General features: G+C 46.6%; 1 protein-coding gene and 2 pseudogenes across 1 annotated transcript; 1 reads left to right on the top strand and 2 right to left on the bottom strand.

Moving 5' to 3' along the window:
• Positions 1-463: 463 nt before the first annotated feature.
• LOC147982940 (uncharacterized) lies at positions 464-1,500 on the bottom strand. Its single transcript, XM_087542749.1, has 3 exons — positions 1,300-1,500; positions 933-1,212; positions 464-746 (listed from the first exon to the last, which is right to left on the bottom strand). Exons 1-3 carry the CDS (start codon positions 1,498-1,500, stop codon positions 691-693), a joined length of 537 nt encoding a protein of 178 aa, XP_087398875.1. The 3' UTR covers positions 464-690.
• Positions 1,501-1,615: 115 nt separating this feature from the next.
• LOC125534705 (putative serine/threonine-protein kinase-like protein CCR3) lies at positions 1,616-2,951 on the top strand (annotated as a pseudogene).
• Positions 2,952-3,454: 503 nt separating this feature from the next.
• On the bottom strand, positions 3,455-24,545 carry LOC125534704 (putative amidase At4g34880; annotated as a pseudogene).
• Positions 24,546-25,506: the final 961 nt, after the last annotated feature.

Genomic DNA, 25,506 nt, shown 5'->3' with positions numbered 1-25,506 from the left:
GGCTGACAGGTTGGTCAGGTCCCAGTCCTTTTCCATCTGTGTAGGAGGCATCTTCCTATTTTAACAGCTGGTATATCAAGCCGTATTCCTCTCGAGATTGGACGGCAGGTGGGTCCATAGTCCCACAAAGCTACACGATAGTTGTGTCAGAGGTGAGGCGCCGCTATGGGTTAGGTCCTCAGGGTCATAGAAGTGGAGAGAGAGCAAGATTTTTCTACCGATGAGATTCAAAATTTGAACCTTCTCTCTTACGAATGGTGAGACATGTGACAATATAACGCCAAACAAAAAACAACAGCCATCAACAAGTTCTTCATAGGTGGCAAAGCAAAGTCCGACACCTCGATGGAAAACGTTCTTCTTTTTTCTTTTGCAAGAGATGGAAAATGTTCTTCGTCGGTAGAATAAAACAAAGTATTGTTTCCTCAAAAAACAAAGTATTGTTCTTATATTTTATCCGGTGACATGGAGCACGTAGGAATATTTTATCCAGTGACACTCGTATATTTTATTCAGAAATATATTTTGATTCCGTCTGACAGTGTTGGGAAATATTTTTCTATCCACAAGGTTCAGTAAATCCCCTCGCAAAAAAAAGGTTCAATAAATCCGTCTGGCTAAATGATATTCCGCACTCATAAGTTCTTCTACCAGTGCAGCTCCGACTGTCTCCCAGACAGCCGTTGCACGTCACCCCAGGCCACCGCCGACATCAAACGCCGTTGTCACCGGTTGTCTTTTTTGAGCTGAGAAGAAATAACAAAAGAATTCCATGATGCTAATTTGGTGTTTCAGATGTTAATAATATTTTAATAGGCTTGATCAAACTTAAACAGGGTTAATTCATGCAAAATCCAAAACTTCAGTAAAGTCCTTCGTGTGAGAATGGAATGCATCGACGAGGACAACCAGGAGTGCGACGGATATAGTACCTTTTAGGCCACAGATCTGGAGTGTGTTGCGATTCAGATGAGCGCTCTCTCGGTGGCTATCGATGTTGTCAATATCCGGGATGCCAGAAAAATCTTGCGTGGCCTCAGGAACTTGAGATCCAGAATCCGTAACACCATCTTTCTCTCCATCTTGGCTTGAGGAAGGCGAATCCTTCTGTAAATTCAGAGGAACGCAATTGTCGCCCTCCTCCTCCTCTAGCACGTCGTACTCCTTCTCTAGCAATCCCAGATCTGGGACGCCCTCGGCTGGGAACAGAAGCTGCACATGGACACGGCAAGATGAAGATTGAAGGATTTGACGGAAGAAGACGATGCAAGAAACAGAGGAGCTTATGAGAGGAGAAACCTGAACCGGAGATCCGTGAATGACTCCGCACCAAGATCCATTGGGCAAATCGAGAAGAAATCTGTAGACCGAGGCGTCGATATGGATGGAAGGTCGATCTGGTTCCCGGCGACGAGGCTGCGTCTGCCGAAGGGGATTCACATTTCGAATGGTGTCCCGTTCGGGCGGATGGGGCAGCTGGGTCACGGGGGATGAGCACATCGCCCCATAGGCGAGTACAGTGCGTGCATAGGTAGTAGTAGATCGGCAGATACGATGGGACTGTATTCATTCCATATGCGGCTGGGAAAACTGCACGCTATATTCGGATGGGGCCATGTGGGGCACGCTCATGCTGACCCACATGAGGAGCAACGACACTGATTCGTGCTGCGCGCGCAATCAGTTAGGAATAGCCTTATTCGGAACCAAGGAGTTTACGTTCGTGGAGATTGTGGCTGCCACCAATAACTTCGCCCTTGACACCGTGATTGGTTAAGGTTCTTCTGGTAAGGTGTACAAAGGCAGGCTTCACGATGGGCGAGGGGTGGCCATCAAGCGGATCAATAATGACGAGTACTGCATAAAGGTATTCAGCATGGAGCTCCACACCCTACCACGGCCCCAACACAAACACATCGTCCACCTGCTTGGATCGTGTGTGACCGTGAGCAAGGAAAAGCGCCTACCAACAACCCGGCAAAAGAGAAAAAGGGCCTGCTAACAAGACGGACAAAGGAGCCGGAAGAGCCACAGAGGTCGGTCGTCTACGAGTACATGGAGAATGGCACACTCTTCGACCACCTGCACGCTGATCAGGGCTGCTCCACGTTGTCGCCGGTGACGGTGTCCTGGAAGATGCGCATTGATGTGCTCCTCGACGTGTCACGCGCCATCGAGCACCTGCATTGTCATGCCAACCCGCCGATCATTCATCGGGACATCAAGCCGAGTAACATCCTTTTCGATGGCAAGTGGGTACCACGTGTGTCAGACTTTGGCTTGTCGCTCGCCTGGGACAGGGCGAGTGAGGTGCCGTGGTTGGATATCACCGTTAGAGGCACACTTGGATACATCGATCTTGAGTACCTCCATACAGGTCATCTGACTCTGGCGAGCGACGTGTATAGCCTCGGCGTGGTTATGCTTGGGGTTCTGACAAGGAAAAAGGCGTTTTACCAAGCAGAGGAGGAGATAAATATAGATCTGGCATCCTTTGCACTCCCCATCGTTGAGGCCGGTATTACTGAGGAGATGCTGGATAGATGACCTGTACCGGAGCCAACGCCATCGCAGCTGCACACATCGAAACATGTGGCGTAGATTGCAAGATGCTGCGTGAAGTTTGCCGGGAACGACCGGCCCGCCATATCAGGCATTGTTGCCAACCTCGAGATAGCGTGCGAGTTGATCTGCAGCGATGAGCCAGATTCAGTTGACAAGTCTGGTTTGTAGCCCTTCCTTGAAAAAGTCGACGACTCACCGGACTCTCCACATGCGAGGAACGTGCCATCAGCATGCTACTATTCCGATCTGGTACACTACAAACTAATTGAACTTTGTTCAGATTAATCTAATTCAATCATGTCCGTGCACTGATGAAGGGTGCTCACTGCTCCTTTTGTGTTCTCTTCCGTAATTAGGAACCTGAGATGTTGGAGGATGGGCGTTGACACCAATCGTCCAAGGTGCATTATACCATGACAGGGTTCACAACGAGCGACAAGTGGCCGTCAATCGCTTCACTCACCAGCTGAGCATCTTGTTACCATGCATAGGTAACGCCCTGCTTCTGGTAATCTGCAAGCGTCTGTTGGGGCCGACGGTTATGTATAGTTTGCTTGTTCACCACCGACCCTGCTTTTTTTAAGCCCGAAACCGTAGAACATTGTCATATGGTATTTTCATACATTAATTAAATTAAGCGTAAGGAGGAGATGGGTGTGTTTTCTTTTGCTGTAACATTGGCTGGAGTACTCCGTTGGTTACCTGTAGATGGTGCCTGTTGCTTCACCTTTACTGCCACATTGCTAGTTTATTCAGAGTTACTTGCTGACCCAATAAGTAATACTTCCAGGTTTTTGTTCTGTGACATGTAAAGAGAAAAATGTAACTAGAGCCTATTTTTGGGCCATAGAGTTTGTTACACTGTCGCTACTCAAAAAGTTATATTTAGCTAGGGCTTGAACATGGGTGGCCTCCTAACTTTGGTAGCCTGCTCAAAAGCATAGGCATCTCGATCAGCCTTGGCTCGTACCCCTGCAGCCCACCAAAACATATCCCGAAGGGGACCTCCTTCTCATAGTAACCTTCCGGCACAACGATGCCAGAGTGGCCAATGGCGAGAATGCTAGATATATCGCTGTTAGGCGCCACAATTGCGTCCAGCTGGTGCTCCTTCATCAGCATGTCCATCCCTTCTACGTTTAGTTCATTCAGCCACCAGATCGCGACTCTCTCCACCGTGCCAATGCCGTTTGTGTTTTGGGCCGCGATAAGGTCGGGTTGTCCGAAATCTTTTAGCCTCTCCTGCACCAACATGTAAATAAATTTTTTTTGAGCCAAATTGGCAGGAGCTCTGCCTTTGCATTAAAGTTAAGGGTAAAGAAATTTTTTAAGAGCGTGCATAAAGAGCAAGTTCCATTCACTGCCGTGTTGATTCTACCGTTTTTAAGAGTGATCACTGATCTATAAAAACTTTGATAAAATTACTTTAATACCTGGATATATATTGTTTGAACTTTGAACAAATAACAAGAAGCGAAGAGATGAAATGTGGATTCAGTTGCTACACTTGCCTCTATAGGATGTGCCTTGTTGAAAGCTATGATGTCTGCAAGCGAATGGACCGGGGAGTGGACCAAGTCTGGCAAATACGCGTTTATGCTGAGCTTGAATTATGCCTGCATCACCATCCCCTTGTTGGACCCAATCTCATCTAATAGAGCGGTCAAATTGGCAGCGACGTCTAGCTTATCCACATAGAGATGTTCATCATTGAAAACTACTCCATCTCACGTGATTGTCGGACATGATTTAGTTGCTATGGATCACGTGATCATTTAGATGACTAGAGGGATGTCTATCTAAGTGGGATTTCTTAAGTAATTTGATTAATTGAACTTTAATTTATCATGAACTTAGTCCTGATAGTATTTGCAATCTATGTTGTAGATCAATAGTTCGCGTATAGCTCCTCTATTTTATTTTTGATATGTTCCTAGAGAAAACTAAGTTGAAAGGTGTTAGTAGCAATAATGCGGACTAGGTCCGTGATCTGAGGATTATCCTCATCATTGCTGCACAGAAGAATTATGTCCTTGATGCACCACTAGGTGATGAACCTGTTGAGCAGATGCGGACGTTATGAACGTTTTGCAAGCTTGGTATGATGAATACTTGATAGTTTAGTGCACCATGCTTTACGGCTTAGAATCGTGACTTCAAAAACGTTTTGAACGCGATGGAGCATATGAGATGTTCCAAGAGTTGAAATTAGTATTTCAGACTCATGCCCCTGTCGAGAGGTATGAGACCTCTGACAGTACTTTGCCTACAAGATGGAGGAGAATAGCTAAGCTAGTGAGTATGTGCTCAGAATGTCTGGGAACTACAATCGCTTGAATCAAGTGGAGTTAATCTTCCAGATAATATAGTGATTGATAGTATTCTCTAGTCACTATCATCAAGCAACTAGAACTTCGTGATGAACTATAATATGCAAGGGATGACGAAAACAATTTCCGAGCTCTTCGTGATGCTGAAATCGGCAAAGGTAGAAATCAAAAAAAAGTATCAAGTGTTGATGGTTGACAAGACCACTAGTTTCAAGTAAAGGGGCAAAGGAAAAGAAAGAGAACTTCAAGAAAAATGGCAAGCAAGTTTCCACTCCCATGAAGAAGCCCAAAGCTAGACCCAAGCCTGAAACTGAATGCTTCTAGTGCAAAGAAAATCGTCACTTGAAGTGGAACTGCCCTAGATACTTGGCGGATAAGAAGGATGGCAAAGGGAACAAAGGTATATTTAATATACATGTTATTGATGTGTACTTTACTAGTGTTTATAGCAACCCCTCGGTATTTGATACTGGTTCAGTTGCTAAGAGTAGTAACACAAAAACAGGAGTTACAAGATAAACAGAGACTAGTTAAGGACGAGGTGACGATGTGTATTGGAAATGATTTCAAGGTTGATAAGATCACTATCGCACACTCCTCTTACCTTCAGGATTAGTGTTGAACCTAAAATAAATGTTATTTGGTATTTGCGTTGAGCATGAATATGATTGGATCATGTTTATTGCAGTACGGTTATTCATTTAAGTCAAAGAATAATTGTTGTTCTGTTTACATGAATAAAACCTTCTATGGTCATACACTTAATATAAATGGTTTATTGAATCTCGATCATAGTGATACACATATTAATAATATTGATACCAAAAGATGCAAAGCTGTCAGGACCCCGATTCCGAGTCACATCGATCTAGCCGGTAACACCTCATATCACTTTGCGGTCTCACGCACGGTATCCCACGGGTGTCGCCTTACCATGGCCCGGAACCGTTTGCACCTTTTGGCTCACGTATATGATAGTGTCGCTAGCATCCATATGACAGAGAACCCGGGCCGACATGGCTAATTGTGAACCCAAAGCGGCACAGATCTATGGAGACAGGCATACATGAATCACATCGAGCATGTCGGTCATCAACGAGTGATTCCGGGCTGTAGCACTGGGCTAACAGGACTCCGGGGAACCCGGGCTGTAGCAGGCTAGGCAGGACTCCGGAAGTCACCGCGTGACATTTCCCCGAAGGGACAGACATAGGAACGAAGTGAAACACATGCCGGCCAGTCAAGTGTCCTGAACAGTAGTGCTGGGCTAGCAGGACTCCGGTGAACCGGGCTGTAGCGGACTACTATGGCTCATGGAAGCACTAGACTACATTTCCCCATAAGAGAGACTGCCAAGGATAAACAACTAGATTGTCGGATCCCACACATACCAAGCATTTCAATCATACACACAATATGCTCGATATGTGTAAATACAACATGGCATCACAACATAACTCTACAACTCAAGTATTTATTCATTAGGCTCCGAGGAGCGAGATATTACAAACATGGGTCTTATGACCCAACACACAGAACATACAAGCAACAAGCACATGCGGAAGCTTAACTTGTCTGAGTACAGACAACTACAAATGAAGAAGGCTGAGAAGCCCGACTATCTACCAGATCCTGCCAAGGGCACAAGATCATAGATGAGGCATCAAGCTAACGTCGAAGTCCACGCGGAACTACTAGCGAGACTGAAATCTCTCTGCAAAACATAAATTAAGCAAACGTGAGTACAAGAGTACTCAGCAAGACTTACATCAGAACTAGCTACATATGCATCGGTATCAACGAAAGGGGGGGTGGTGGAGTTTAACTGCAGCAAGCCAGCTTTGACTCGGTGGCTATCTGAACTACGACTGCAGGCAACTCTTTTGAGGTGGCGCACACGAGTCCACATATTCACCATCCAATACACCACTATGGAACCACTCCCGTCTCCCTACGAGAAGGCCATCCATAGCACTCACACTTATCTTGCGAGTTTTAGAGTATCCACTTTCACTTGTCTATGAACTGTTATAGGCAACCCAGAAGTCCTTTACCGCGGACACGGCTATTCGAATAGATGATGTTAACCCTGCAGGGGTGTACTTCTTCACACACGCTCTCACCACTTACCGCCGTTTACACGACATGTACTCGGCAACCTTCAAGCGGAAGCCCAACGAGGGTGTCGGCCACGGCCTACCTAAACACTCAAGTCTCTAGTCTAGGTTTATCGCCTATCCAGGTTCCATCCGCAGGGAGTCCGGGCGAGGTTTCCACATACGGCCCCGAACGATGTGAACAGGGTTCCCGAGACACCAAACGGGCGCCCGGTACACCGTGCCATGGTGTATCTACCGCATCATAGCCCACCCCTAGGGTTAGCGCTACGCACGGCCGCCAACACATATCCTATAAACACCAGAAACTAGTTGCAACTCCTGGACAGAGGACAAGGGTGATCAAGAAGCCGAGAGGGTCCATTGGTTTCGGGCCCAATGCGTGGTAGTAACTGTTTCATGGATCACAAACACAGAACTCGGTTCCTGAGGACGGTTTCAATGAGACAACCCACCATGTACTCCTACATGGCCTCTCACCACTACCTTTACCAAATCATGTTCACACACTTAGCTCTCAACAGTAGGACATGTTTACACACCTCCGATTCATCCCCGATGAACCAGACCTGACTCAACTCTAAGCAGTAGCAGGCATGACAAACAAGCATGAATGAGTAGGCACATCAGGGCTCAAACAACTCCTACTCATGCTAGTGGGTTTCATCTATTTACTGTGGCAATGGCAGGTCATGCAAAGGAAGGGGTTCAACTACCGCAGCATGTACAGTTGAATCGTTGTTGTCCTAATGCAGTAAAAGAGAGCAGGAGCGAGAGAGTGGGCTTGTATCGGAATGAACAAGGGGGTTGTGCTTGCCTGGCACTTCTGAAGATATCATTGGGTCTTCATCAGTGTCAACGATCACATCGTCGGTACAACGTCTATCGAGAGGGGACAAATACCGGCAACAGAGAAAGGACACAATCAATGCAATGCTCAATATGATGCATGATCATGACATGGCAATATGCTATGGTTTGAGCTAATGCAACTAGCAACATGTTAAATGGAGTTGGTTTGAACCCTAGGTTCAAATTCAAACTCCATACGTGAGAGTTTAAATTCCATTTATATGAATTGGCCTAATCAGCAGCCATAAGTTGTTCTAACATGCATGAAAATGCCATAAACAGGTTCCTTGAATTTTTCTGATAATTTTTCATATATAATTTATTTCATTTGGAGTTACGGTTGATTTTCTATGATTTTTAGAAGTTTTGGGCATTTTCTGGAATTTTCTGAATTATTTAGAATTAACTAATTCCAGAAAATGAATTATTGCGTCAACATTACGTCACTATGATGTCAGCTGGTCAACACGGTCGCCCAGAGTCAAACCTGACGGCTGGGACCCACGGGTCAGTGTAACAGGGCTGGTTTGGGTGGATGACATGTGGGACCGGTCAACTGCAGCGTCAGCAAAGTCAACACTGACGGGTGGGGTCGGTCAACGTGTGACGTGGCCAGGTCAAACTGACCGGTGGGGCCACGGTCATTAGCTTAAATTAAACAGGGTATAACCCTGTGGTTAACTAACGGGTGGGGCCCGTCTGTCAGCGTCTGTTAGGGAGGGATTAGTGGTGATTAGTCTTAATTAAGCGACCACGTCAGCGGTCGACGCCGGTGACCAAAAGCACGGCGGTGGATCGCCGGAGATGCTCGGGACGGAGCTACAGAGCATCGTTTCGCTCGTGGTTTGTGGCTACGGCGAGCTGGGAGACTCGCGCATCCAGCGGTGGCAACACCTCGCGCCGGGGTTGACTAAATCGACGGCGGCGGCAACTTTTGCGGTGGCCGGAGTTCGGGCGAGGTCGGGGTTGGCGCTAGGGGGCACAGCAGGTCGAACGGGTGGGCACGCCCGGCTCCTGGGAGAGTGCTGAGCACGGGGCAAAGCTCGGGCGTGGGTGCCGGCAGCTGTGGCCGTGGCGGCGATGAGGTACGGCGGCGGCGAGCTTCGGCCGCGGTGGTTAGTGAGGCTAGAGGAGGAAATAGACGGCGGGGAGAGAGGGGTTTGGTAGAGGAGCTCACGGCGAGGTCGAAGCGGAGCTCAGCTGGCTCGGGGACGACCGGAAGGCGACGAATTCGTCGATGGAGTCCGGCGGCCGTGCTCGGGGAAGACGACTCGTGGCGGCGATGTGGGGCTCCCGCGGTGACGTGGCTCGGGGTGGAAGAAAGAGGGGGTCGAGGCGGAGCCTCTGAGCCAGTCAGGGAGGCGAGGGGGAGGCGGTGGCTGCGGTGGTGCACGTCGGCGGCGACGAAGGCGTTCTCGGGCGTGAGAGAGAGGGAAAACTAGGGGAGGGGATGGGGACGGGAGAGAGTGAGAGAGATCCGGGGAGGGTCGCGTGGCGCTGCGAGAGACGTCCAGGGGAGGAGGAGGCAGCCAAGCAGGAGGTGGAGGCTCGGGCACGGGCGCGTTGCCATGCCTCTGCCAGTAGGCAGAGGTTGAAGACGGCTCTGCCCCTGGTGGGCTAGGCCAGCGAGCTGGGCCGGCTTCAGGTAGGTGGGCCATGTAGTCCTTCTCTCTCTCTCTTTTATTTTAGTTCTGTTTTCTATTTTCTGACATTTGTTTTGATCTAATTAAAATACTAAATCATTTTATAAAATCCTGAAAATAAATATGTGACTAGAACTAAAATATCCCAAACCACATAAAATGTTCCAGAATTATTGGACATGTATTATTTATATAAAAAAATATATATCCAATGCAAGTAGTTATTGAATTAATTCAAAGGCCCAAAATAAATATCTCTGAGATTCCAAAAATATTGTTTTGAGTTTTACCTCTTGCCAATATTTTCAGAGACTAAGAGGAACATTTTCTTGGACTTCTTTGAAAAGATTTTAATGTTGATTATTTTTGAAGTGATTTATGAGGGTTTCAACTAACCTCAATTCAACTTTCAGAATTTAGACATGATGCATGATGCTCACTCAGGTAAATAGCTACAAGCAAATTCTAGGGCTGTGACAACTCACCCCCACTAAACAAGAATCTCGACCCGAGATTCAAGCGTAGGGTAAGGTGAAGGGGGAAACACAAGCTGTCATAATCTTCACGATCCAGGTTGCACCTCATAAGGTGGTTGATTCGTTGCATACGTTGATCTTGACATCCTCGCTTTTGAGATCTTCATCCATGCGGTGACGGCGGAAAGAAACTCTACTAGGATTGATCTTCTCAAAGATCGAACTATACAATCCCGACTCGCGGAATGAGATGTTGAAACATCTCGAGTTGAGACACAAAACACATCGAGAGGGATGGAAGAACAACGACGGGGTTTGATTTGGTGGGCAACAATTCCACGCCTAAATATATGGTGAGGGGGTTTCAAAGTAGCGAGAAGTTATGTTGCCCATAAAACCATAACGAGGCACCTTAGTGAAGGTGACTCGTAGAGCTATTCCCTTAAGTGGCAAAAAGAATTACTTTTGACCCATAGATCATTGAAACTCTTTATACCAGCCTAGGGCAATCACAATCGATCTTTTGAAGGGGTTTGAAAGAATGACATACTCGGACTAGAATGGATGATGTGGACTACCTTGTCGAAGACAACGCAATGGATGATTTTTGCTTATCATCGGAAATAGATGAGACCCATGGTAAGTCCACTTTTGAGGATGATCCTGAACAACAGCTACTGAGGTGTAAGCTGGGAACAAAATGCAAATGTTGGGAATGATTCTAGTAACTGGGGAGAAGGTTCAACGGCAAAGGTGATTCCACCAATTGGATGGTTATCGAACAACTGAGGGAACGGAGGCACATTCCAGTTAACGACAACATCAGAACCTAGTGCCTGAGCGTGCTCTCAAGAACTTGAGCATTCCCATACTCATCAAGGTCTTACCAACATCCGTGCCGAGGATCCTGGGAACACATCTTACTACCATGATGAATAGTGATGGACAATACGGGTGCAAAGGAAGATAACACTTTCTCATATTTCACCTTGGTGAGGCCAAGGGAAAGAAATCTGGATGATCGACCGAGAGACATTTAGCTCTCCGCTTCTAATGTTCTCCTTGATGTACTGGTTACCACGGTCATGCTTTAAAGCATCGGCATAGCCACCAAGTAGTGGTCGGACTTCAGAATACAATAGATCCATAAGGAACAACTTCTGGAGTAAATCCTACGAAATCCTTATGGGTAGGTGACCAACTTCCTCAATCAAGATACTACAATAATAGGCCTTCCGGCTAGGTGTGTTGGCCACGACATCCACTTTACCGGTTATCGAGAGACCAATATTATAGTTCTTGGAAAATGCTCCAAACATCATATCTGCCTGAGATTCAGATCTGGTTGGTGTCAGGATATTCCAGACTCATCGAGTCTAGAAATGAAAATGAAGGTTTGCAACACAAATCGACGAGACGACGTTGCGAGATTCTCGGGGGAATGAACTACGGTAGTAAGCTCCAAAACATGAGCCGGTTCTGCTACAAGCATGTGAACACGTTGTCCTAGACAAGCATGGTCACCTGGTAGTCTTAAAATGAAACACTACCGAGTTCAGGGGGAACCATCAACAAGGATATCGAAGTCCTTGCGTAGGTCTAACTCTTAAGAAGAAACTTCTTCTCCTTGAACAAATCAATCAGTGGCTTGGTGTGCTAGGGATACGTATAGAATGTAGATGATCAGTCTATCAGACCATAGAATACTTCGCACATGCATGACTGACTTGGGATGATTCCAGAGGAAGCAAAACAAACTTTCTCGAATTCACGGCGGCAACTTACATCAGATGCACATGAATTAGAGGAAGTCACACCTTTCAACCGGACATATGCTTCATGATCGGGACATGAGGGCAATGCTTATAAAGTTTCCAACACTAGTGTAATGTTCAACGTGAATCATGGGGGAGACAAAATGCTGCTGATGGGCTTAACAACAACTCATCGGAATCTCCATATCACTGGACTTCCACCACTATGTGAACAATGTGATAGTATTGGTCAGACCAAAGATATAATGGTGTATGCTCAAGGGACAACCGCAAGTAAGACAACATTACGAACATCGTTGGTTCTGATTTGATTTGACGATAGCCCACACTCAAATCAAGGTTTGGACAAGATAATAGATCCAACAACTGATCATGGGGATCAGTCGATGAAGATATCATCTTTCTTCAACACACACACACGCACACACAAGGATATCCCTTAGGGATGAGCGTGGTAGGTCAAGCTTTTATCTTCCAACTCTCCAAGTTGTTGTTAAGCTTAACCAACTAGCTCAGGGGTATCCAACACAGGTTCTTGGGGAAAAGTGGTTTATCGGAAAACCAACTTGTTCACGAACTCAACATAACGGTCAGGTGACAACCTGGTAACACTTCCGAGAAAATATTCGGAAAATCACGAACCACCGATATGTTATTAAGCTCGAGAACAATCTTGCTTTTCAGGGCAAGACGATATGATCAAGGAGCGAGGGATTCACAGTCCTAACTCATTGGTCGATGAGTGCACCCAGAAATATGGACTAGGTAGCACGGTCAATCTTAGGATGGTGATTTAATTACCAGCACACTAAGAATGAGAGTATTGTCCATTAACTACCAAGCAACGGAGTTGCTAGGAATATTGCTTTCACACACCACGGTTCACTTGTCGGCATTCCGGTTATAATAACATGGAACTTAGGAATGAACAATGATGGCAAGAAGTATTACTGCGTCAAGAATTCATAAGAGGTGGTGCAATTCTCATGACACTCCTGACATAAAGATGGTAACACTCCAAGGTAGAGCAAAGCAAAAGCTGGATGGCATTTTGATCTGCGGAATACAATTGCTTTGACCCAATCCTGGATATGGATGAGGTACTGGAGTTTGTTTCTCCTAGTCATTCCAGAATAGAATGGCTTGATAGACCACAAGAATAATAAGCATTGATAACACGAATGCACACATACCCTTGGCTATCAACTGATAGAGGATGGTCGGAATACAACTGAAGGGAACAACTCAGGGAACATATAATTTTCTAAGTTGTGGATGCATAGATTAGCATGTCGAACGAGTTCAACATATTTCTTCCGGATAACCCATGCAGAATGATAGAACTGGCAGAGTCACAATATGAATCAAGAACTCATTAAGAGCACTCTTGTTGTGATCTTTGATCCAACAAACTTCTGCCATTAGTGGTTCGTGGTATTTGGAAGAAAGAAATACCACAGACCTCGAGGACTATCGCAAGGTTACTAATATTCTAAAGGTACGAGCAACACTATCAACACGAAGTAGGGTGAATCACGGGTTCGAAAACCCAGGAGTAGAATACCTACTACTAATGGCATCACGGAATGCTTTCGAGAATGGTGGCCAGATTCATCACACTGGGGACACAAAACATGGATAGATTACTAGGTGACTCCCTAAGACACCTAGGGTCATAATAATGTCCCCAACATATATGTCGAGGCAATAAAGTACCTCAACTCACCAATTAGTGTGGTTGAACTGGCCCAAAGGGACGTCGGGAACGGAAAGAAGGAATTTACAAATGCATCAGACTATTTAGAAACCTGGGATGACTCGGACAGCATAACGGCTGTAAATGCTCGAACAGATTTGAGACATCCTGCAAAAAAAATGGTGGCATAACCACTCAACATCACAATATCAAGGTTCTGAGGCTAGTTATGAATATATGGAAGTAGTAGGAACTGAACTGAGGCTTGAACTCAACAATCCTAGGCAACTACGGTTCAGTAACACGTCATCCTGATAGATAGATGAGAAGGCCTAGTTCTTAATCCCCGTAGAAGAGAAGAGGTTGACTCAGATCAGAAGGCCATGAGGTATAAGGAGTAAAAAGAGCCTTACGTTCCCTTCCACAATCAATTCCCTTACATAACTAAAGCATTTCTAGACTCGACTTCGACCAGTTTGGCTTGCTAATCCTACAGGCAGTCAGGCTCTAATACCAACGCTGTCAGGACCCCGATTCCGAGTCACATCGATCTAGCCGGTAACACCTCATATCACTTTGCGGCCTCACGCACGGTATCCCACGGGTGTCGCCTTACCATGGCCCGGAACCGTTTGCGCCTTTTGGCTCACATATATGATAGTGTCGCTAGCATCCATATGACAGAGAACCCAGGCCGACATGGCTAGTTGTGAACCCAAAGCGGCACAGACCTATGGAGACAGGCATACATGAATCACATCGAGCATGTCGGTCATCAACGAGTGATTCCGGGCTGTAGCACTGGGCTAACAGGACTCCGGGGAACCCGGGCTGTAGCAGGCTAGGCAGGACTCCGGAAGTCACCGCGTGACATTTCCCCGAAGGGACAGACATAGGAACGAAGTGAAACACATGCCGGCCAGTCAAGTGTCCTGAACAGTAGTGCTGGGCTAGCAGGACTCCGGTGAACCGGGCTATAGCGGACTACTATGGCTCATGGAAGCACTAGACTACATTTCCCCATAAGAGAGACTGCCAAGGATAAACAACTAGATTGTCGGATCCCACACATACCAAGCATTTCAATCATACACACAATATGCTCGATATGTGTAAATACAACATGGCATCACAACATAACTCTACAACTCAAGTATTTATTCATTAGGCTCCGAGGAGCGAGATATTACAAACATGGGTCTTATGACCCAACACACAGAACATACAAGCAACAAGCACATGCGGAAGCTTAACTTGTCTGAGTACAGACAACTACAAATGAAGAAGGCTGAGAAGCCCGACTATCTACCAGATCCTGCCAAGGGCACAAGATCGTAGATGAGGCATCAAGCTAACGTCGAAGTCCACGCGGAACTACTAGCGAGACTGAAATCTCTCCGCAAAACATAAATTAAGCAAACGTGAGTACAAGAGTACTCAGCAAGACTTACATCAGAACTAGCTACATATGCATCAGTATCAACGAAAGGGGGGGTGGTGGAGTTTAACTGCAGCAAGCCAGCTTTGACTCGGTGGCTATCTGAACTACGACTGCAAGCAACTCTTTTGAGGTGGCGCACACGAGTCCACATATTTACCATCCAATACACCACTATGGAACCACTCCCGTCTCCCTACGAGAAGGCCATCCATAGCACTCACACTTATCTTGCGAGTTTTAGAGTATCCACTTTCACTTGTCTATGAACTGTTATAGGCAACCCAGAAGTCCTTTACCGCGGACACGGCTATTCGAATAGATGATGTTAACCCTGCAGGGGTGTACTTCTTCACACACGCTCTCACCACTTACCGCCGTTTACACGACATGTACTCGGCAACCTTCAAGCGAAAGCCCAACGAGGGTGTCGGCCACGGCCTACCTAAACACTCAAGTCTCTAGTCCAGGTTTATCGCCTATCCAGGTTCCATCCGCAGGGAGTCCGGGCGAGGTTTCCACATACGGCCCCGAACGATGTGAACAGGGTTCCCGAGACACCAAATGGGCGCCCGGTACACCGTGCCATGGTGTATCTACCGCATCATAGCCCACCACTAGAGTCAGCGCTACGCACAGCCGCCAACACATATCCTATAAACACCAGAAACTAGTTGCAACTCCTGGACAGAGGACAAGGGTGATCAAGAAGTCGAGAGGGTCCATTGGTTTCGGGCCCAATGCGTGGTAGTAACTGTTTCATGGATCACAAACACAGAACTCGGTTCCTGAGGACGGTTTCAATGAGACAACCCACCATGTACTCCTACATGGCCTCTCACCGCTACCTTTTCCAAATCATGTTCACACACTTAGCTCTCAACAGTAGGACATGTTTACACACCTCCGATTCATCCCCGATGAACCAGACCTGACTCAACTCTAAGCAGTAGCAGGCATGACAAACAAGCATGAATGAGTAGGCACATCAGGGCTCAAACAACTCCTACTCATACTAGTGGGTTTCATCTATTTACTGTGGCAATGACAGGTCATGCAAAGGAAGGGGTTCAACTACCGCAGCATGTACAGTTGAATCGTTGTTGTCCTAATGCAGTAAAAGAGAGCAGGAGCGAGAGAGTGGGCTTGTATCGGAATGAACAAGGGGGTTGTGCTTGCCTGGCACTTCTGAAGATATCATTGGGTCTTCATCAGTGTCAACGATCACATCGTCGGTACAACGTCTATCGAGAGGGGACAAATACCGGCAACAGAGAAAGGACACAATCAATGCAATGCTCAATATGATGCATGATCATGACATGGCAATATGCTATGGTTTGAGCTAATGCAACTAGCAACATGTTAAATGGAGTTGGTTTGAACCCTAGGTTCAAATTCAAACTCCATATGTGAGAGTTTAAATTCCATTTATATGAATTGGCCTAATCAGCAGCCATAAGTTGTTCTAACATGCATGAAAATGCCATAAACAGATTCCTTGAATTTTTCTGATAATTTTTCATATATAATTTATTTCATTTAGAGTTACGGTTGATTTTCTATGATTTTTAGAAGTTTTGGGCATTTTCTGGAATTTTCTGAATTATTTAGAATTAACAAATTCCAGAAAATGAATTATTGCGTCAACATTACGTCACTGTGACGTCAGCTGGTCAACACGGTCGCCCAGAGTCAAACCTGACGGCTGGGACCCACGGGTCAGTGTAACAGGGCTGGTTTGGGTGGATGACATGTGGGACCGGTCAACTGCCGTGTCAGCAAAGTCAACACTGACGGGTGGGGTCGGTCAACGTGTGACGTGGCCAGGTCAAACTGACCGGTGGGGCCATGATCATTAGCTTAAATTAAACAGGGTATAACCATGTGGTTAACTAACGGGTGGGGCCCGTCTGTCAGCGTCTGTTAGGGAGGGATTAGTGGTGATTAGTCTTAATTAAGCGACCACGTCAGCGGTCGACGCCGGCGACCAAAAGCACGGCGGTGGCTCGCCGGAGATGCTCGGGACGGAGCTACAGAGCATCGTTTCGCTCGTGGTTTGTGGCTACGGCGAGCTGGGAGACTCGCGCATCCAGCGGTGGCAACACCTCGCGCCGGGGTTGACTAAATCGACGGCGGCGGCAACTTTTGCGGTGGCCGGAGTTCGGGCGAGGTCGGGGTTGGCGCTAGGGGGCACAGCAGGTCGAACGGGTGGGCGCGCCCGGCTCCTGGGAGAGTGCTGAGCACGGGGCAAAGCTCGGGCGTGGGTGGCGGCAGCTGTGGCCGTGGCGGCGAGCTTTGGCCGCGGTGGTTAGTGAGGCTAGAGGAGGAAATAGACGGCGGGGAGAGAGGGGTTTGGCAGAGGAGCTCACGGCGAGGTCGAAGCGGAGCTCAGGTGGCTCGGGGACGACCGGAAGGCGACGAATTCGTCGATGGAGTCTGGCGGCCGTGCTCGGGGAAGACGACTCGTGGCGGCGATGTGGGGCTCCCACGGTGACGTGGCTCGGGGTGGAAGAAAGAGGGGGTCGAGGCGGAGCCTCTGAGCCAGTCAGGGAGGCGAGGGGGAGGCGGTGGCTGCGGTGGTGCACGTCGGCGGCGACGACGGCGTTCTCGGGCGTGAGAGAGAGGGAAAACTAGGGGAGGGGATGGGGACGAGAGAGAGTGAGAGAGATCCGGGGAGGGTCGCGTGGCGCTGCGAGAGACGTCCTGGGGAGGAGGAGGCAGCCAAGCAGGAGGTGGAGGCTCGGGCACGGGCGCGTCGCCACGCCTCTGCCAGTAGGCAGAGGTTGAAGACGGCTCTGCCCCTGGTGGGCTGGGCCAGCGAGCTGGGCCGGCTTCAGGTAGGTGGGCCAGGTAGTCCTTCTCTCTCTCTCTCTCTCTCTCTTATTTTAGTTCTGTTTTATATTTTCTGACATTTGTTTTGATTTAATTAAAATACTAAATCATTTTATAAAATCCTGAAAATAAATATGTGACTAGAACTAAAATATCCCAAACCACATAAAATGTTCCAGAATTATTGGACATGTATTATTTATATAAAAAAAAATATATCCAATGCAAGTAGTTATTGAATTAATTCAAAGGCCCAAAATAAATATCTCTGAGATTCCAAAAATATTGTTTTGAGTTTTACCTCTTGCCAATATTTTCAGAGACTAAGAGGAACATTTTCTTGGACTTCTTTGAAAAGATTTTAATGTTGATTATTTTTGAAGTGATTTATGAGGGTTTCAACTAACCTCAATTCAACTTTCAGAATTTAAACATGATGCATGATGCTCACTCAGGTAAATAGCTACAAGCAAATTCTAGGGCTGTGACAAAAGCTGATAATGATACTGCAACATACTTGTGGCGTTGCCGTTTAGGTCATATTGGTGTAAAGCGCATGAAGAAACTCCATGCAGATGGACTTTTGGAATCACCTGATTATGAATTATTTGATGCTTGCAAACCATGCCTCATTGGCAAGATGACCAAGACTCCGTTCTCTAGAACAATGGAGTGAGCCACTGACTTATTGGAAATAATACATACCGATGTATGCAGTCCGATGAGTGTTGAGGCTCGCGGAAGGTATCGTTATTTTCAAAACCTTCACAGATGATTTGAGTAGATATGGGTATATCTACTTAATGAAACACAAGTCTGGAACACTTGAAAAAGTTTAAAAAATTTCAGAGTGAAGTGAAGAATCATAGTAACAAGAAAATAAAGTTTCTACGATCTGATCGCGGAGACGAATATTTGAATTACAAGTTTGGGCTTCATTTAAAACAATGTGGAATAGTTTCACAACTCACGCCACCTGGAACACCACAACATAATGGTGTGTCCGTACTTTATTGGATATGGTGCGATCTATGATGTCTCTTACCAATTTACCACTATCATTTTGGGGCTATGCATTAGAGACAACTGCAATCATGTTAAATAGGGCACCATCTAAATCCGTTGAGACGACACTGTATGAACTGTAGTTTAGCAAGAAACCTAAGCTGTCGTTTCTTAAAGTTTGAGGTTGCGATGCTTATGTGAAAAAGCTTCAGCCTGATAAGTTCGAACCCATATCGGAGAAATGCGTCTTCATAGGATACCCAAAAGGAAATTGTTGGGTACACTTTCTATCATAAATCCAAAGGCAAGATATTTGTTGCTAAAAATGGATCCTTTCTAGAGAAAGAATTTCTCTCGAAAGAAGTGAGTGGGAGGAAAGTAGAACTTGATGAGGTAATTGTACCTTCTCCCGAATTGAAAAGTAGTTCATCACAGAAATCAGTTCCAGTGATTCCTACACCAATTAGTGAGGAAGTTAATGATGATGATCATGAAACTTCAGATCAAGTTTCTACTGAACTTCGTAGGTCAACCAGAGTACGGTCCGCACCAAAGTGGTACGGTAATCCTGTTCTGGAAGTCATGTTACTAGACCATGACGAACCTACGAATTATAAGGAAGCGATGATGAGCCCAGATTCCGCAAAATGGCTTGAGGCCATGAAATTTGAGATGAGATCTATGTATGAGAACAAAGTATGTACTTTGGTTGAGTTGCTCGATGATCAGCAAACCATTGAGAATAAATGGATCTTCAAGAGGTAGACGGACGCTGATAGTAGTGTTACTATCTACAAAGCTTGAATTGTCGCAAAAGGTTTTCGACAAAGTTCAAGGTGTTGACTACGATGGGATTTTCTCACTCGTATCGATGCTTAAGTTTGTCCGAATCATGTTAGCAATTGCCACGTTTTATGAAATCTGGCAAATGGAAGTCAAAAACTGCATTCCTTAATGGATTTCTTAAAGAAGAGTTATATATGATGCAACCAAGAGGTTTTGTCAATCCTAAAGGTGCTAATAAAATGTGCAAGCTCCAGCGATCCATCTATGGACTGGCGCAAGCATCTTGGAGTTGGAATACACGCTTTGATGAGTTGATCAAAACATATAGTTTTATACAAACTTGCCGAGAAGTCTGTATTTTCAAGAAAGTGGGTGGGAGCACTACAACCTTTTTGATAAGTATATGTGAGTGACATATTATTGATCGGAAATGATGTAGAATTTTCTGGGAAGCATAAAAGAGTGTTTGAAAGGAGTTTTTCAAAGAAAGACCTCGGTGAAGCTGCTTACACATTGAGCATCAAGATCTATAAAGATAGATCAAGACGCTTGATACGTTTTTTCAATGAGTACATACCTTGACAAGATTTTGAAGTAGTTCAAAATGGAACAGTCAAAGAAGGATTTCTTGCCTGTGTTGCAAGGTGTGAAGTTGAGTAAGACTCAAAATCCGACCATGACAAAAAATAGAAAAATAATGAAAGTCATTCCCTATGCCTCAGTCATAGGTTCTATAAAGTATGTTATGCTGTGTACCAGACCTATTATGTACCTCACCATAAGTTTGGCAAGAGGGTACAATAGTGATCCAGGAGTGGATCACTGGATGGTGGTCAAAATTATTCTTAGTAGAATAAGGAAATATTTCTCGGTTATGGAGGTGATAAAGAGTTCATCATAAAGATTTATGTCGATGCAAGCTATAACACCGATCTGGATGACTTTGAGTCTCAATCTGGATATATATTGAAAGTGGGAGCAATTAGCTAGAGTAGCTCAATGCAGAGCATTGTAGACATAGAAATTTGCAAAATACATACGGATCTGAATGTGGCAGGGCCGTTGACTCAACTTCTCTCACAAGCAAAAAATGATCACACCTTAGTACTCTTTGGGTGTTAATCACATTGCGATGTGAACTAGATTATTGACTCTAGTAAACCCTTTGGGTATTAGTCACATGGCGATGTAAACTATAGGGTGTTAATCACATGATGATGTGAACTATTGGTGTTAAATCACATGGCGATGTGAACTAGATTATTGACTCTGGTGCAAGTGGGAGACTGAAGGAAATATGCCCTAGAAGCAATAATAAAGTTGTTATTTTATATTTCCTTATATCATGATAAATGCTTATTATTCATGCTAGAATTGTATTAACAGGAAACTTGATACATGTGTGAATACATAGACAAAACAAAGTGTCCCTAGTGTGCCTCTACTTGACTAGCTCGTTAATCAAAGATGGTTAAGTTTCCTAACCATAGACATGTGTTGTCATTTGATGAATGAGATCACATCATTAGGAGAATGATGTGATGGACAAGACCCATACTTTAGCTTAGCATAATGACCGTTAAGTTTTATTGCTATTGCTTTCTTCATGACTTATACATATTCCTCTGACTATGAGATTATGCAACTCCTGAATACCGGAGGAACACTTTGTGTGCTATCAAACGTTACAATGTAACTGGGTGATTATAAATATGCTCTACAGGTGTCTCCAAAGGTGTTTGTTGACTTGACATAGATCGAGATTAGAATTTGTCATTCAGTGTATCGAAGAGGTATCTCTAGGCCCTCTCGGTAATGCATATCACTATAAGCCTTGCAAGCAATATGACTAATGAGTTAGTTGTGGGATGATGCATTACGGAACGAGTAAAGAGACTTGCCGGTAACGAGATTGAACTAGGTATGATGATACCGACGATTGAATCTCATGCAAATAACATACCGATGACAAAGGGAATAATGTATGTTGTTATGCGGTTTGACCAATGTTTTAAATAGTGAGCTATGGAAAATAGCGACAGGCCTCCAAATCAGCTATAGCGGGCTAAAGCGGGCTATTTGTGAAGGCGGCCATTTAACAGCACCCTGCTGAAAATGCTATAGCGGGCTACAGTGGAGTTATAGTCGGCTATTTAAAACTATATATGAGTTTGACCGATAAAGATCTTCGTAGAATATGTAGGAGCCAATATGAGCATCCAGGTTCCGCTATTGGTTATTTACCGGAGATGTGTCTCGGTCATGTCTACATAGTTCTCGAACCCGTAGGGTCCGCACGCTTAACGTTCGATGATGATTTGTATTATGAGTTATGTGATTCGATGAACCGAAGTTTGTTCGGAGTCCCGGATGAGATCACGGACATGACGAGGAGTCTCGAAACGGTCGAGAGGTAAAGATTCATATGTTGGAAGGTTGCATTTGGACATCGGAATGGTTCGGGCATTTTTTCGGAGTACCGGGAGGTTACCAAAACCCCCGGGTTAGTTAATGGGCCTTAGTGGGCTTTAGTGGAGAGAGGGAAGAAAACCATGAAGTGGCGCGCGCCTCCCCCCTGCCCAAACTGAATTGGACAAGGGGTGGGGGCGTGGCCCTCTCCTTCCTTCTCCTTCTCCGCTCCAAGTAGGATCCCCCCTTGGCTGGCCTCCTCTCTCCCTCCCTCCTTTATATACGTGGTCAGGGGGCACCCCAATATCACAGCAGACAATCTCTTAGCCGTGTGCGGTGCCCCCTTCCAGAGTTCAACACCTCGGTCATATGCGGTAACATCATCATCACCGTCGCCACGTCGTCGTGCTGATGAAACTCTCCCTTGTCCTCAACTGGAGACAGAGCTCGAGGGATGTCATCGTGCTGAACGTGTGCTGAACACGGAGGTGTCGTACGTTTGGTACTTGGATCGGTTGGATTGTGAAGATGTTCTACTACATCAACCGCGTTACTAAACGCTTCCGCTTTCGGTCTACGAGGGTACGTGAACACACTCTTCCCTCTCGTTGCCATGCATCTTCTAGATAGATCTTGCGTGATTGTAAGAATTTTTTTTGAATTACTACGTTCCCCAACATAACCAACAACGTCCAAGGCACTAATCAAGATCTGTTATATGCTCCTCTTGCATGTCGACAACCGGGAAATTAAGGATACCGCGGGTACTATGAACTGCAAAGATTGAAGAGACAAATGGAGTATCTGTGATTCGACTGCCTCGATCCACAAATCAAGGGAGTCAGCAAATACTAAAGGGCTTCGACTTTGTTACTATACTCGGGCCGTTAGATCCAGACTTTGTTACTATGCTTGGAGGTCCACTCCACTTCCTCCCGACGGCACGGTTGCAGCACAACGGCGGCGGGAGGCGCGGTGCAACACGGCGGACCTACCCAATCTAGCGGTTCCTCAAACAATGGCCGAGAGGCAGGGGTCTAAAAGATAGACAGAATGTGTTAAGTGTGTTGTGGGATCCACTGTATCTATTGTGTGCGAATACACAAAAACAAAAAATCATTTGGCCACTGTAGATACATTTTTTTGATACAGTGGCTACGGTACAAGATTGATTTCTACGCACGCATCACACAATGGATCCAACGCATTTGTGATACCGGTTTGCATTTGTGGTACCCGGTAGAAACCGGTACCGCTAGTTTCTCATTTCGCGGCACGGAGATGGGGGAGAGGAGGGGGATGGTGATTGGGGAGGGATGTTGTATCTCTGTGCAACTCCGGCGCACGGCTTAAATAGCCGCGACGAGGACCAGGCGAAGGGCGGGCCATGCCGACAAGTCGCGTCGGTAGCGCCGCCCTCCCCCCTTCGGTCACATTGCGGCATCAATGCCGGCCTTCGCGTGCTATGGGCCGACATGAGTGCGGCGTGGTAAGCGGCGCGTGCGTCGGAAGGAAAGTGCAGGAGGGGCGGTTGACGGGTTTTTGGTGGGCCAGGGTGGTCAGAAGCGGGCTTAGGAGCGGTCCGGACTCCCGCAAACCTCCCCCGATTTTGTCTTCGGTTTGCGGGAGAACTCACGTCCGGACCGCTCCGTGGATCGATATAGATCGGCGTTAGATGGCTTCTATGGTCCGGACAGCTCGGTCGGAATGATTGCGGGAGATTTACTGGTCCGCCTTGGAGATGCCCTAACTTGTGCATTATTTTTGAAGTGTCAACAATCATCCTCAAAACAAACTGGAATTTATTATATCTAAATAGCTAGCCCTCACTACAAGGAATTCTGCCGCTTCTTCTTAAGTCACATCACCCAAATGAATGTAGCCTTTTGATATACAAGATCAATCAACAATATCCATCCAATCTACACAATGGCTCTGTTTGGATCCCTAAGTTAGAGTTAATTTTAGTTAGTTGAGGCTCAAATAACTCAAAAGTATCCAAACATGGTGGGTTAGTTGGATCTAACCCATCCCAAAAAACTAGCCCACACTAGAGGAGCTTATTTGGGTTAGTTCTCCTAGGCCCACTAGAAAAAATAGTAAAAACAGTTATCCCTCCCATTCAAACATGATCCAAAGTAGTCAAATGATTGAGAAAGAATATTTATTGTCAATCTAACCCTACCATCCAAACAACTCTTTGGTTAGAGTTAGTCTAGGGTTAGTTTAAGGTTATAATCTAACTCTAACCTCTAAGGCCAACTCCACCGCGCGACCCTATCCTGTCCGGCCCCGTCCGTTTGGGATAAAACGGACAAAGGAGGCGGCCCAGCGCGCGACGGCCCGGACCCATCTTGTCCGTTTTGTGTCGGGGCCGCGTGGCAGGCGGCCACCTAGCTCCCACCCGCCCACATCAATGCGCACGAGCGGGCGGCCCCACCTGTCATCCGCACGTCGAACGGTCGCCGTCCTTCTTTAAGTGGGAAGCGTGGACGGGTCGTCGTCCACACTGCCCCACGCCACCCCGCGGCCTCCTCGAAACTCGACAGCGTGTCATGGACGACTCCATGTACACGCATGACAACGGAGGAGGAGGCCTGTCTCCTGCAGCGTGTCATGGACGACTCCATGTACATGCACGACAAGCGGCAGTGGGACGGCCTGGAGGAGGCCATGGCCCTCTCTGCCGCCGGGGACGTCGCCTTCCCGGAGCTGCAGATGGTGGCCGTGGAGGAGGAGAGGAGGGAGGACCCGCCGGCCGCGTTCCAGCAGCTGCTGGGCCAGGGGTGAGGCTGGTCCTGCACTGCTCCGGAGATGGCCGCCGGCGTGGGCGTGAACTGGTGCCCCATTCTGCCGCGGTCACCGGAGCTGGAGGCGTCGCCACGGGAGGAGGTGGTGCAGGCACCTCCGACCGTCCAGCCCGCCCCCGTCCACCACGCACCTCCGGCCCACCTCTGGACGCTGCCGGCCTACGTCGACCTCGTCAGCGACGACGACGACACCGGCGGCCAGTGAAGACGGCGACGGCCACGGTATCGACGGGCGCGGCAGGAGCGCGCGGGAGGCGTTTTTATATTTTGTTTTATATGTTAATTATGAAACTGGGCCTTTTAAGTGGCCGTGGAAACTGGGCCGTTTTGTGGCCGACCCCTATATATGTTTTATGTTTTTTTAAATGTGTTTATTTATTTTTTTAGTTATTTTTGTATTTTTTTTATTCATGTCCACCCCGGACATAATTTGGGGTGCGGCCGCGCGGTGCGCGCACGCACGACCCATCTGACAAATCCGGACACGGGCGAATCCATCGGCACCCCAAAGGGACAAAATCCGGCTAATCCGGACGTCTGTTTGGGGTCGTGCGGTGGAGTTGGCCTAACTAAGTTAAAGTATTCAAACAGGGCCAACGCGAGCTGCTGTACCCACCATATGTAGTAACATGCAGTAACTGCTGCTTTATGAGTATTTTTTTTTGCGGGTGAGCTTTATGAGTATTTTAATCAATAAAAAGAAATTGACCCATCCATGCAGCTCATAGCTTCATCCATGCGTATTATCTTTTGTTTTCGTCCAACTTTG

This window comes from Triticum urartu, chromosome 2A (genome assembly GCF_056163025.1).
Source record: "Triticum urartu cultivar PI428250 chromosome 2A, HENAU_Tu73, whole genome shotgun sequence".
NCBI lineage: Eukaryota > Viridiplantae > Streptophyta > Magnoliopsida > Poales > Poaceae > Triticum > Triticum urartu.
Note: the sequence above shows the minus strand (reverse complement) of the source record. Positions and strands in the feature narration are given on the sequence as shown.

Bases quoted from the DNA above. Each gene is read 5' to 3' on its own strand.
- LOC147982940 (XM_087542749.1), bottom strand. From the start codon at position 1,500: ATGTGCTCATCCCCCGTGACCCAGCTGCCCCATCCGCCCGAACGGGAC. The intron at 1,213-1,299 runs GTTTCTCCTCTC...GTCCATGTGCAG, and splicing joins TTCACGGATCTCCGGTTCAG to CTTCTGTTCCCAGCCGAGGG. The intron at 747-932 runs GTACTATATCCG...ATTTCTTCTCAG, and splicing joins CCAGATCTGTGGCCTAAAAG to CTCAAAAAAGACAACCGGTG.